Raw genomic sequence first — 12,136 nt, 5'->3', positions numbered from 1 at the left:
GTCTGGGTCCTCAGTAAATCTTCATCCATCAGGCCTTGTAGTTGACAGGGGGACCTCTGTTTCTGGACATTGCAGCCTGAGGAGAAGGCGATAGCTGGGAGGGGTCAGGGCAGAACAAGGATGAGTTTTCTTGGCTGACCAGATAGTTGTGTGTGTGCGTGCAGCTTCCTCGAGATGCTGTAGGGGAACTAGACATTAAGTCAGTCCATTTGGGGGCGCTCTTCAATTAACCCACTCGGCACACACTCACTGAACCCCGTGCCTGTCACACGTGTGCCGAGAGCTGTGGACACAGGAACTCCTGAGAGCTCCCGCCCTCAGAGGGCTCTCAGCCCAGAGCAGCGCAGTCCAGTAGAAGTGTGATGTGAGCTCATGTTAAAGTCACACCTTCTAGTGGCCCTACAAAAAGAGTGAAAAGAAGCAGGTGAAGTCGACTTTCATAATACCTTCTAACTCAGTGTATCCAAGGTGTTGTCACTTCAGCATGGAGTCAACATAAAAAAATAGTCAAGATAGTTGACATTATTTTTTCATAGTAAGTCTTTAAAATCCCTGGTGGCTCAGATGATAAAGCATCTGCCTACAATGCGGGAGACCAGGGTTCAATACCTGGGTCGGGAAGATCTCCTAGAGAAGGAAATGGCAACCCACTCCAGTATTCTTGCCTGGAAAGTCCCATGGACAGAGGAACACGGTAAGCTACAGTCCATGGGGTCACAAAGAGTCGGACACGACTGAACGGCTTCACTTCACTTTCATACTAAGTCTTTAAAATCCAGTGAGACAGCACATCTCAGGCTGGACGAGCCCCATGCCAAGCCCTCAGTAGCCACGTATGGGTACCGTGTCACGCCTCAGTCCTAAAACCTCAGCCCGAAGTGGCCCAGGTCACTTCTCTGCATGTAGTGGCATGGCCACACCTGGCTGAGGGGGGCCTGGACATGTCGTCTGCCTGGGCAGCCATGAGCCCAAGACGGAGAATGATGATGGGGACAAGAGTCTGCAGTCTGAGGGAGGTGAAGCCTCTGTTGAGGTGGTGATGTGACTAGGCAGGGGGCTTGGTCCTGGTTGGGTGCCCGAGGAGGGGTGTCTGCTGCTCCCAAGAGAGCTGGGTTTCCACCCACAGCAGCGCCTGGGGCCTCATGGCGAAAATTCAGTGGGGTTTTTTGTCTCTGCAGCCAGAGCACTGCTTCGACATCGTCAGCAAGGAGCTGTTTGTGCAGTATATCAAAAATCTGCAGGCCCGCATCCTGTTCATCAAGTAAGTCGGAACCAAGCGCCCCAGACAGACCTGAGTTTCAGGAATGCCCAGGTCTCCTGGTATAAGACCACATTGCCATCTTTACTGGGAGCCGCCCCATGGGTCGCTGGTGTGTGGAAGGCAGGCGAGGGGAGGGGGGACGGGAGGAGGGCACTAGGGGTGGACAGGGACGGCACCACACCTTTCCACAGGTGTCTGTACTGCCTGGCCCCGTCCTCCCAAACCCTCCAGCCACGCCAGGCCCCGCGCATCCCCAGGCCAGCCCCACGCCTCCATCTGCTGTCCTCCCCTCCCCCATCGTCAGCCAGAGGCCATCTGCTGCCTCCGGGCCCCACAGCCCGTTGAACATCCTTTCGAGGGGGGCTCAGATGCCACCCCCGCTCCACAGCATTCATCCTGGATCTGGGGCCTGGCAGGAACCGTGACTTCCAGGGACACGTCTGCTGAGCACAGGGGTTCAGAAGGCAGGGACTCACGGGGGGCAAATCCCAGCCCCAGGGAGGGACGCTGCACACCCTCTGGGACATCTAGACTTCACAAGTGAGATAACGAGCGCTGCTGAGGCTGTGGAGGAGCTGAACTGGAACCCTGCCAGGCTGCTGCGATTGTAAAACGGTGCAGCCACTTCGGCAAGGTCTGGCAGTTTTTCAAGCCCTGGAATCACCATGTGACCCAGCAGTTCCACTCCTCAGTGTGACCCCAGCGTCTGTCCACACCACAGCGAGTGCTGGTGGCTCACAGCGGTGTCCTTCGTAACAGAATGAACCGTGTCAGAGGCAACTCCGATGCCCCTCAGCTCACCAACAAGCAAATAGGCTCCGTCCACACGATGGACTGTTTTCAGCAATAAGATGGAGTGACGCAGTGACACTGCAACAGGGAGGAACCTTGAAAACATTAGACTCATTGAAAGAGGCCGGTCAGGAAAGCCCACGTACTGTGTGATCCCGTTCACTTGCAAGTCCACATCCAGCATGTGCTCAGTCGTGTCCAACTCTTCGCGACCCCGTGGACTGTAGCCCTCCAGGCTCCTCTGTCCACAGCCATTTCCCAGGCAAGGATACTGGAGCGGGTTGCCTTTTCCTCCTCCAGGGGATCTTCGAGACCCAGGGACCAAACCCACATCTCCTGCCTCTCCTGCCCCGCAGGCAAATTCTTTTATCGCTTGAGGCATGGGGGAAATGTAGAGGCAAGGCCAACTGGTGGTTGTGTAAGACCTGGAGCTGTGTGCGCAAACTACAGGTTTAGGATTTTGTTGAGGTGACGGTGGTGGTGGTGGTTGTGGTTTAGTGGCTTAAGTCATGTCCGACTGTTGTGACCCTGTGGACTGTAGTCCGCCAGGCTCCTCTGTCCATGGGATTTCCCAGGCAAGGATACTGGAGTGGGCTGCCATTTCCTCCTCCAGGGGAACTGGACCCAGGAACTGGACCTTGTGCATTGCAAGATCACCTATGGCTCAGTTGAGGTGATAAATTGGATCTAAAATTGACTGTAGTGATGGTTGCTCACCTCTGAATGTACTAAAATCCATGGAACTGTACATTCTAAATGGGTGAAATTAACTCAATAAAGCTGTTAAAAAAAGAGAAAGCACGCCCTCAGAAGCCCATCCTGGCTCCACCCTTCAGTGGCTGTGACCCTGGGAAGGTCCCGAGATGAACCTTGTGCAGGCCTTGCTGAGCTGAGGGCCAGTGGGGACTGAGTGCCGCAGCCCTGAACTAAACCTGGGCTTGAAGGGCCCGGCGGTGGGAAGGTCAGAGGGATGCCTGGGCTTGGGCCGGTCTCAGAGCCTAGAGCCCAGGGGGGAGGCAGGGCATGCAGCGATTGGTCCCAGGTGAGCCTTCCTTCTCATCTTCCAGGGCAACCGAAGGATATTATGCCGTGCGGAGAGAGAATGACGCCAACAGGGAGTCCATAATGTTCGGGACCAACTCACTTAAGTCTGTCCTGAGAGAGGTGGGTGTTCAGGGCTCAGGGCAGCTGGGGTCGGGAGGGGCTGCCAGGCTGCCCTGGGTTCCACCTCTCCATCTCTTTTCTCGCACTGGGACCCCTGCTCTGGGCCCAGGTCTAACAGGTAACCCCAGGAGCTACCAGGCCTCCTGTTCCACTGTGGTCCCTGGAATCACATATAAATCAGCACAGAAAGCAGGCTTTTCTTTTTTTTTTTTTAGAAAGCAGGCTTTTCATTGGCAGAATCTCCTGGTTTTATTGTCCTCCTGTATTCCTGGGCCACGCCCAACTGAGTGTTGCTACAATTTCCTAGGGTCTCATGGGAACAGATGACCAGTTCCACCAGCAGGGGCCAGCCTAAGTTGGAGGGCTGGGATGGGCGCTGTGACTCCCATGTTTGCCTGGGCTCCTGGGAGCACCTGGCATTTTAGGAGCATCACCCACCACAGACAGCTGACCCTGGGGCCTGAGCAGACGGAAAGGCAGCGTTTAGCGTCTTTCTTCCTGCCCTGTGGGCCTTTCTCCTGGGCAGGCTGGAAAGGCTGCTTGTTCTTTCTTCAAGTGAATGTTAGCCGATGACCAGACCTAGGAGCAGCCCCTGGACTGCTGGCCCGCCCCAGCCGAGCTCTACAACCTCAGCTCGGAGTGGCCTAGAACCCTAGGGCTGGGTGCTTCCCTCCCAGGAAGGCCTTTCCCACCGGCTCCGAGCCAGGCCCGACTACCCCCTCCCCTGACTGACAAGGGCCGGCAGAGCTGTGGACACGCGGAACCGCTGGGAGGCGGCCCTCCACTGGGTCACCTCATCCCATGTCCCCTCCCCTCCCCAGAGGTTCCAGTATGTGGAAGTCCCGGGCAATCACTACGTCCACATGAACCAACCCCAGCTTGTGGCTGATGTCATCAGCTCCTTTTTACAGAGCAAGGAGAGGAGCCCTGCCCCCCTGTAGCCCGGGGCCTGGGGCCACAGCCACCTGCTTCAGCACCGGACTCCCAGCTCCCGAGCCCAGGCCACCATGCTGGGGACCGGCCCTGGTCCCGAAGACTAGCACGGCCAGAGCGAGTGCTATGGCAGAGCTGGGGGTGGGGGCGCGGAGGGGTGTAAGATTCTGATTTCAGTATCTGTGACTTCCGGAGGCGGGAAGAGGGGACGGTGTCTGTTTTGTGACTGGGCAGCGGGTGTGTATGTGGCCTGGGATAGGCCCAGCTGGCTTTTGTAGTCCTTTCTTGCCACCCAGCTGGATGAAAAATAAAAACGTTCTTGTATTCTCCCTGCTTGTGAGGCCGTCTTACTGCCCACAGGGGCTTCTCCATCAGGAGGAAGGGGCGAACACAGCGGACAGTCAGCCCTGAGATGAGAGTCCGGAGCCAGGCCAAGGTCAGGACCCAGAACAGGGAAGGGGCCAGCTCTAGGCCAGGGGCTTCTGGAGGCCAAGTCCTCGCTCCGGGCCCCAGGACGGCCGAAGCACATGGGAACCAATGGGTGACTCTGTCCTTCACCCCACCCCATGGGCTCAGGTCTCTGGGGTTTCACACAGGGGCCCCTCGGCCTGGGCACAGCCATTGAGACGGATATTCCAGGACCCCGGGTCCAGCCGGGCCACACACTGCCAGCCGGGCACCACCCGGCTCCTCGGGGCCCGTGGGAGCGGGCAAGGCTCAGTAAGGTCGGAACTTGCGCTGGGCCCGCATCAGCTCGATTCTCTGCTTGTCCTCCTCGAACTTCTTGCGCAGCTGCGCGAGATCTGGGGAGAGGGCAGGAGGGGATATAGGGCCAGGGTCAGACGGCAGGCCAGGTGGGAGCTATGCCCCACCCCACGGCCCCCACTCGAGAGGACAACGGCTCTTCCCCTCAGCCCCCACTCCCCACTGGGTGGGCGTTCAGCACGGCCTCCCCCATCGCCCCTGTGCTGGGAGACGGTACAGATGCTACCAAATGGAACTGGGCCGTAACCCAGTCAGAGGGCACAGGCTGAAGTGGAGAAGATGGCATGCCTGAGGTTTCAGACAGAAACTTTACCAGGTCAACGGGGCTTCCCTGGTGGCCCAAGGATTAAGAATCCGCCTTGCAATGCTGGGGACTCGGGTTCAATCCCTGGTCTGGGGACTCAGATCCCAAACGCAGAAGGGCCACTAAGCCCTCATGCCACAACTACCCGAGTTCAGGCACCTCAACTAGAGACCCACGCATCACAATTAAGAGCCTGCTCACTGCAATTAAGACCCAACAAAGCCAAATAATTAAAAGAAAAAAAAATACCTCTGTTATCCTCCCTACAACCAACACGCACCTGAAGGTGAAGCAAGGCTTTGGGGGTGCTGGGAGACCCCCGGGACCCCTCTCCCAGCCTAACAGACTAGGGAGCTCTGTGTGGCTGGGGCTGGCAGAGTGGCCACAAGACCACAGCCGGGCACCCAGGCAGGGGTGTGAAGGACAGGGCCAGGGGGCGCCCTTACGCTCCATCTTGGTCTCGCGGTGCTGCCAAGCGTAGAAGTTGAGCAGCTCCTTGCGGGCGCGCTTCCGCCTTTCCCGCTCCAGCACCCGCAGGCTGGCTGCCTCCGTCCTTGGGAGCACTGGCCGTCGGCCCCGGCGGGTCACCTTCACCCAGCCCTCGTCGTCCGGGACGCCTTCCTCCTCCTTGGCCTTGGCCTCCTCCTGCAGGGAACAGGGCCCGGTGACGGGCGGGCGCCTGGGAGCCACCCTGCGGCCCCAGGACCCCCTCGCTGCCTCCTCTCGGCTCTCTTCTCCCACACCTGGCACCACCCTGGCACCTCGGGCCCCAGCTGCTCCCTCTGCGCCCAGCACCATGTGCCCTCAGGCCGCTCCCCTCCAGCCCTGACCGCCCGCCCCCCCAGAGACCATTTCCCCTGAGAGGACCGTTTCAGACTGGATGTTACCAGCTGGGAGGCCCAGCCAGCCACCGCCCATGCGGAAGCCCCACCTCCGCTATCTTCCGGTCGTAAGTCTCCATGAAGGCGTCCACCTCCACCCTCAGGGCCTCGGGGTCCGGCACTGAGTCCGTGTAGTCTCGGATCCACTCTGAGAAAGAAGGGGGTGAGGAAGATGGTGATTCCTTGGCCCGCCCCTCAGGGGCCTCCAGGACCTGGCAGCCGGGCAGGATCTCCTTGCCCAGGCTGCCGGGATGCTGACGGGTGGGCCCGGGTTCGCGGCGGAAGAAGAGTCCAGGGCGGCGAGCGGGTGCCCTCACCCCTGCCCACCCTGAGGGCCTCCCACCCCCGCCCTTAGGGCCAGGCCACATAGGCAGGCGCGGCCCCCGAAGCTGCCCTCCCCGCCCCAGGGCCGCGGTACTGACTGAGGACGCCGCTCCTCACAGGGTGACTCTCAGTGGAGACCAGCAGGGGGCCCTTCAGGGCCAAGGCGGCCGACACGCTGCCGGGTTTCTGGAACAGCACGTAGGCCACCTGGAAGCCCTGCAGGAGGAGAGGTGTCAGCGGCCAGAGCCTTCCCCAGGGGCGTCTCACCTCAGGGCCCCCCTACCCGCCGTCAGCCTGACTTTGTCGCAGGACCAGGGGGAGAAGGGCTGTTCTTACCCGGGGGTGGGGCGCCCACACTCCTAGCTACGCAACTTCTGCTAAGAGTGACCCGATGCCACGTCTTCACCAGGGAGTGGTGGACCCCGGGGGCTCCTGTTCCACTTGTGGGAGGGCCTCAGGGGAGGGCGTGCTCTCCCGGGGCCAGGAGTGGACGGACAGACAGGGCGGGGGGCGCCCGCTAGTGCAAAGTCCCCTCAACAGGAGGAGGTGTGGGCTCCCTGACGCAGAGAAGGGAGACCAGGGCGACCGAGCCTAAGGAAGAATCGACTTCCGCGGCGTGAAGCCAGCGGTGGGGGTGCTTGGGGAGGTCCCTCGGGCGGGAAGCAGAGATGTCTCTGAGCTTCCCCCTCAGGACAAATGGAAAGAGCCGGACGGGAAGCTCCAGGCCGTGGCAAATCCGGGTGGAGGCCGCTCAGCGGACAGGCCTCCTAGACCACACAGGTCCGGACGGGCCTGACCACAGGCAACCCCTGAAGTGCCGCGGCCACCCCGGATGCCACGTTCCCCCACACGCCGGGGACGCCGCTCGGGCCCCGCCCACACCCGCACTGGCGCGGCCGGGTCCTGCAGGCTTACAGGAACTGGTTTGGGGTGAAAGAACTTCGATGGGGGCTCCTTTGGGCTCTCAGAAAGCTCCGGCTTCTCCTGTAACTCCACCGACTGGACGGGCCCGCAGGGGGACAGGAGGCGGGACAGGCACTCCTGCCGGGTGGAGAGAAGCGCAGGGTGAGCCTCCCGCCACACCGGAGCCTCGGAGTCCAGCCTGGGGGGGGCGCGCACAGAGGGCCTGGGCACGCCACCCCCTCCTCAACACCGAGGTCACAACCCCAGACCCCCACGGCCGGAGGGGACTACCTTTTTTTTTTTTTAGTTGGAGGCTAATTACTTTACAATATTGTAGTGGTTTTTGCCATACATTGACATGAATCAGCCATGGATTTACATGTGTTCCCCATCCCGATGCCCACTCCCGCCTCCCTCTCCATCCCATCCCTCTGGGTCTTCCCAGTGCACCAGCCCTGAGCACTTGTCTCATGCATCCAACCTGGGCTGGTGATCTGTTTCACCCTTGATAATAAACACGTTTCGATGCTGTTCTCTCGAAACATCCCACCCTTGCCTTCTCCCAGAGAGTCCAAAAGTCTGTTCTGTACATCTCTGTCTCTTTTTCTGTTTTGCATACAGGGTTATCGTTACCATCTTTCTAAATTCCATATATATGCGTTAGTAGTCCTATATATAGGACTACCTTTTTTGACTTTGTGTTCAAAGCTGTGGGTAAAAAGGGACTCGTGAGGGAGGAGACAGAGGGGAGACAGAATTCAGGTATAATTTTTTGGCTTTACCACCGGACCCTGCTGGAGCATGTGCCTAGGGTATGCTCTGTCTGTTCCGGAAAGGGATTGCTCCCTTTGAAAGGCCATCTGGCTGAAAGTTCTCTCTTCCCCTGTCAGTTTCTCTGAAGGATCTCCAAAGAAGGAGTGGGTTCTCAACTTTTCTTTTTCCCACTATTACAAGAATGTATTCGTGCTAAGTCGCTTCAGTTGTGTCTGACTCTTTGCGACCTCATGGGCTGTAGCCCGCCAGGCTCCTCTGTCCATGCGATTCTCCAGACAAGAATACTGGAGTGGGTTGCCATGCCCTCCTCCAGGGGACCTTCCCGACCCAGGGATCGAACCTGAGTCTCTAAAAGAATAGGTGGGGATGTTTTTAGTCATATTCTGATTTTATAAGACAACCAATTAAGTTTTACTACCTGAATCAACCATTTAGAAATAACTAAATCTACCCTGCTGGAATCAGGATAGTGGTTATCCTTGGCAGGAGGAAGGGGCACGGGGGGATTTCTGGGGTGTGGGTGATGCTCTGTTTTTCAGTCTGGGCGCTGATGACACAGATTTGCTCAATCTGTGAAGTGCAGCGAATGCTACACTTGGGCTCAGGTGCTTCTCTGTTCATAGTCTTCAGGAAACATTAAAAACGACATCCTCCCCTCTCACTGTTTCTCTCTTTAACTGCAGAGGAATCTTTTATAAATTAGTATTTCTTTTCTGAAAAAAAAAATTCATCAAAAATCCAGTAATTCCTTTAGTTTCTCTTCTGTAAATTAAAGAAATACTTTTGTGAAGGAAAAAAAAAAAGTAACAGACATGTCTGCACAGTAGTGCATGCTTGCTAAGTCACCTTAGTCATATTCAACTTTTTGCAACCCTATGGACTGTAGCCCACCAGGCTCCTCTGTCCATGGAATTCTCCAGGCTAGGATACTGGAGTCGGTGCCATGTCCTCCTCCAGGGGATCTTCCTGGAGGGATTGAACCCGAGTCTCTTATGTCTCCTGCACTGGCAGACGGGTTCTTTAACACTAGCGCCTCCTGGGAAATCTCTGCACAGTAGACTCAGAGGTAATTTTATTTTCTCCTGCTTTTCTTATTTTGTTACTATGGACACGTATCAATTTAAAAACAAAAGAATGTTTATGTTGTCAGACTTCACACAAGTAGTTAGCACAACCTTCACAATACTCAATGAAAAAATGTTTGAGAACAAGTGTCTGCCTGGAGGAGGGCCTGACAACCCACTCCAGTATTCTTGCCTGGAGGATTCCAAGGACAGAGGAGTCTGGCGGGCTACTGTCCACGGGGTTGCAAAGAGTAGGACACGACTGAACAACTAACACTTTCACATTCAAGTGTCTCTGTCTTTGGGTGGAATTATGCTTGGCAGACAGTTATGCAACAACTGCTTTAGGCAACAGACCACTTCAGCTGTACTATAACACTACCTGCAGTGGACATGTATCAATTTTATAATCAGGGGAAAAAAACATGTAACTCAAGCAATTCTGGGTAACGTATAAAAAGCTATGGGCTCCCTAGAGAATTATATTTAAAAAAGCACACTTTTTTTTTAATCTGAAAAGCACACCTTTAAAAAGTCAACTTCCTGTCACAAGAGATGCAGACTTCCCGACACCGCCCCTCGGGGCTTCAGGTAGCTGCTTCCCTCTCATCACTGAGGACTGAGGGGTGGAGGGCCCACAGGAGCCCCTGCCCCAGGCCCAGGTTCCCTCCCAGACACCCAGTTACCTCTGTGCAGTATGGGGGCACGTTGAGGACAAAAAGGGTCCGCTTCTGAGGCCAGGAAGACCTGGTGCCTTCTCGAACCTTGTGCTCTCTCACATAGAGGTAATGAGAGGACTGCTGCTTTTCAGAGAATTTTATCGGAATGGCTGGAAGGAACACGGGCACGGGGAGGGATGACACATGAGTCAGGTTCAGGCTGTCCCTTTCTAGTCCTGTGTGCCTGTCTGTCCGTCCATCCACCCATCCTTCACTGAGCTCTTCTCCTAGGCAAGGCCTGTGCAAGATGCTTGCGCAGGCTACGCGGCGGAACCAACATCATCTGCGCAGGAGGGGCTCCAAAGCCGGTAATAGAGAGAATGTAAGTGGGATGCAAAAGAAGAGAGGTTCAAACACTGCTGCTCTGGGGGTGCAGAGCACCCCCAAATCCTTACCACGGTCCCCCGTGTAGCCTCTCTTCACCCCATCTTCCCCTCTCCACACCACACGCGTCCTCTCTGTTGCTCCAATCAGCCAGGGCCTCACCCATGCTGTTCTGAAACATCAACCTGCCTCCTTCCATCCATTCTTCAGGTTTTCACTTCCTCAGGAGAGCCTTACATGCCAGGTTAGATCTACCTGCTTTGTGCCTTCTTAACATCTCTCTCGGTCTCTAAGTCCCTTGGTGTGTGATGATTTGGATAATCGCTAGCATTCCCATAAACTTTAATCCTCAGAAAAGCTAAGGACTGTTCTGTCTTTCTCACCACCTTCTTTAGGGCACAGAGAGGATCCAGAGGATCCAGTTGCAAGCCCTGCACTCAGGAAGCTCACATGGTAAAGTGAGAAGACAGAACAAGTCAGCATGTAACAAGGTGGTATCAAATGGGAAGGAAACACAGAGTGAAGTAGAGCGGGCTGATGGGAGGCAGAGGCCTTTCGGGACCACCTCTTTGGGGAAGTAACATTAAAGCTTCCACCAGGGGCTTCCCTCTTGGCTCAGTGGTGAAGAATACACCTGCCAACGCAGGAGACACAGGTTGGATCCCGGATCCGGGAAGATGCCACATGCCACAGCGCAACGAAGCCTGTGCACCACAACTATTGGGTCTGTGCTCTAGAGCCCGGGAGCGGCAACTGCTGAAGCCTGCATGCCCTACCTCGATAGAGCCCATGCTCCACAAAAGAATGAAGTAAAGAAATGGAAAACCATTTCAAGTTGGTTTCAAAGGTAGAGAAGAACCATTTCAAGTTGAAAAATACACCAAATTCCCTGGAGGTCCACTGCAATGAGAAGAGCATTGCAACCAGAGAGCAGCCCCACTCCTGGCAACTAGAGAAAAGCCTGAGCAGCAACCAAGACCCCGCACAGCCAAAAGTAAATAAATAAATAAAATTCCAAACAGGAAGGAAACACACAGAGTGAAATAGTGCAGGGTAATGGGTGACACAGGCCTTTAGACAGGCATCTATCAGGACCACCTCTTTGAGGAACTAACATAAAAGCTTCGACCAGAATGACACGAAGCCCTGTAACAGGGCAGAGCTGTCTGAGGAACTCAGAGGAAAAAGACACAGTAAGTACAAAAACTCTGTGGGAGTAAAGAGCTTGTTGTCTCGGAGAAACAGAAAGACAGAGCTGTAGGTTAGCTAGAGCCAGGATAGGACGGATGTGAAGTCTGGATTTTGTTTTACGTGCTAACTTTAGTCACTGAACAGAGTTCTGCGGGGATGGGCGTGTGAGGCAAGATCTGAGTTCAGTCTGACTTTAGAAAGAACATTCTGGCACCTGGGTGAAAAACAGAAGGCAGGAGAACCAGTGAGGAGGGCACATAACAGGCGAGATGAGCGCTGAGGGGGCTGGACCAGGAATTGCAACGAGGGGCTAATAAATGGATGGGTGTATCTCGGGGGGGGGGGGTGGAAAATGTAGACGGACACAGGTTCGCCCTGGAAAGTGTAGCGGCGGGTTCACTCAAGGAAAGCGTTGGCCAAACTAGGGTCGTCCCGAGCCAAGTGAAGCCAGACGGGAAGAGGCGCCGCGTGAGCTGAGGGGGCCGGGGCTTCAGAACCTTCTGGGGCTCACGTCCAAGCGTGTGACTGCCCCTCAAGGTCCTGAGCCACTGCCGACCCCTCAGCCTCTTCCTGGAGAAGCCTGGCCGCTCCCCGGCCTCGCGCCCCGCAGCCCCTCACCTGAGTAGCCGGGCAGGATTGGAACCCCCGAATCAGACTCCTGCGCCGCACGCTTTCTTCTGCGCGCCACCATCTTGCCGACCGGAAGCTGCGGGGGATGCTGGGAGTTGTAGTTGGTC

At 56.2% G+C, this 12,136-nt stretch overlaps 2 protein-coding genes across 7 annotated transcripts in view; one reads left to right on the top strand and one right to left on the bottom strand.

Annotated features, from left to right (window-relative positions):
* The window catches only part of SERHL2 (serine hydrolase like 2), a 21,702-nt gene extending 17,223 nt beyond the window's left edge, over positions 1-4,479 (top strand). For 2 of the 6 annotated variants that reach the window (XM_043881774.1, XM_043881770.1), the window contains 3 exons: positions 1,179-1,261; positions 3,121-3,217; positions 4,039-4,175. In XM_043881774.1, the coding sequence (XP_043737709.1) occupies positions 1,179-1,261; positions 3,121-3,179 (142 nt within the window). In that variant the 3' untranslated portion in view covers positions 3,180-3,217; positions 4,039-4,175. Of the gene's footprint in view, positions 1-1,178; positions 1,262-2,020; positions 2,312-3,120; positions 3,218-4,038 lie in introns of those variants that run through there. The other 4 variants (XM_043881771.1, XM_043881775.1, XM_043881773.1 and 1 more) reach the window with 4 other exon arrangements.
* RRP7A (ribosomal RNA processing 7 homolog A) lies at positions 4,355-12,136 on the bottom strand. Its single transcript, XM_043881776.1, has 7 exons — positions 12,018-12,136; positions 9,852-9,994; positions 7,340-7,465; positions 6,523-6,640; positions 6,151-6,248; positions 5,666-5,864; positions 4,355-4,953 (listed from the first exon to the last, which is right to left on the bottom strand). The coding sequence occupies exons 1-7, from the start codon at positions 12,088-12,090 to the stop codon at positions 4,868-4,870; spliced, it is 843 nt and encodes a 280-aa protein (XP_043737711.1). The 5' UTR covers positions 12,091-12,136; the 3' UTR covers positions 4,355-4,867.

The sequence above is a fragment of the Cervus elaphus genome, chromosome 22 (genome assembly GCF_910594005.1).
Source record: "Cervus elaphus chromosome 22, mCerEla1.1, whole genome shotgun sequence".
Classification (NCBI taxonomy): Eukaryota; Metazoa; Chordata; class Mammalia; order Artiodactyla; family Cervidae; genus Cervus; species Cervus elaphus.
This window is presented reverse-complemented; position numbering and strand designations above follow the sequence as displayed.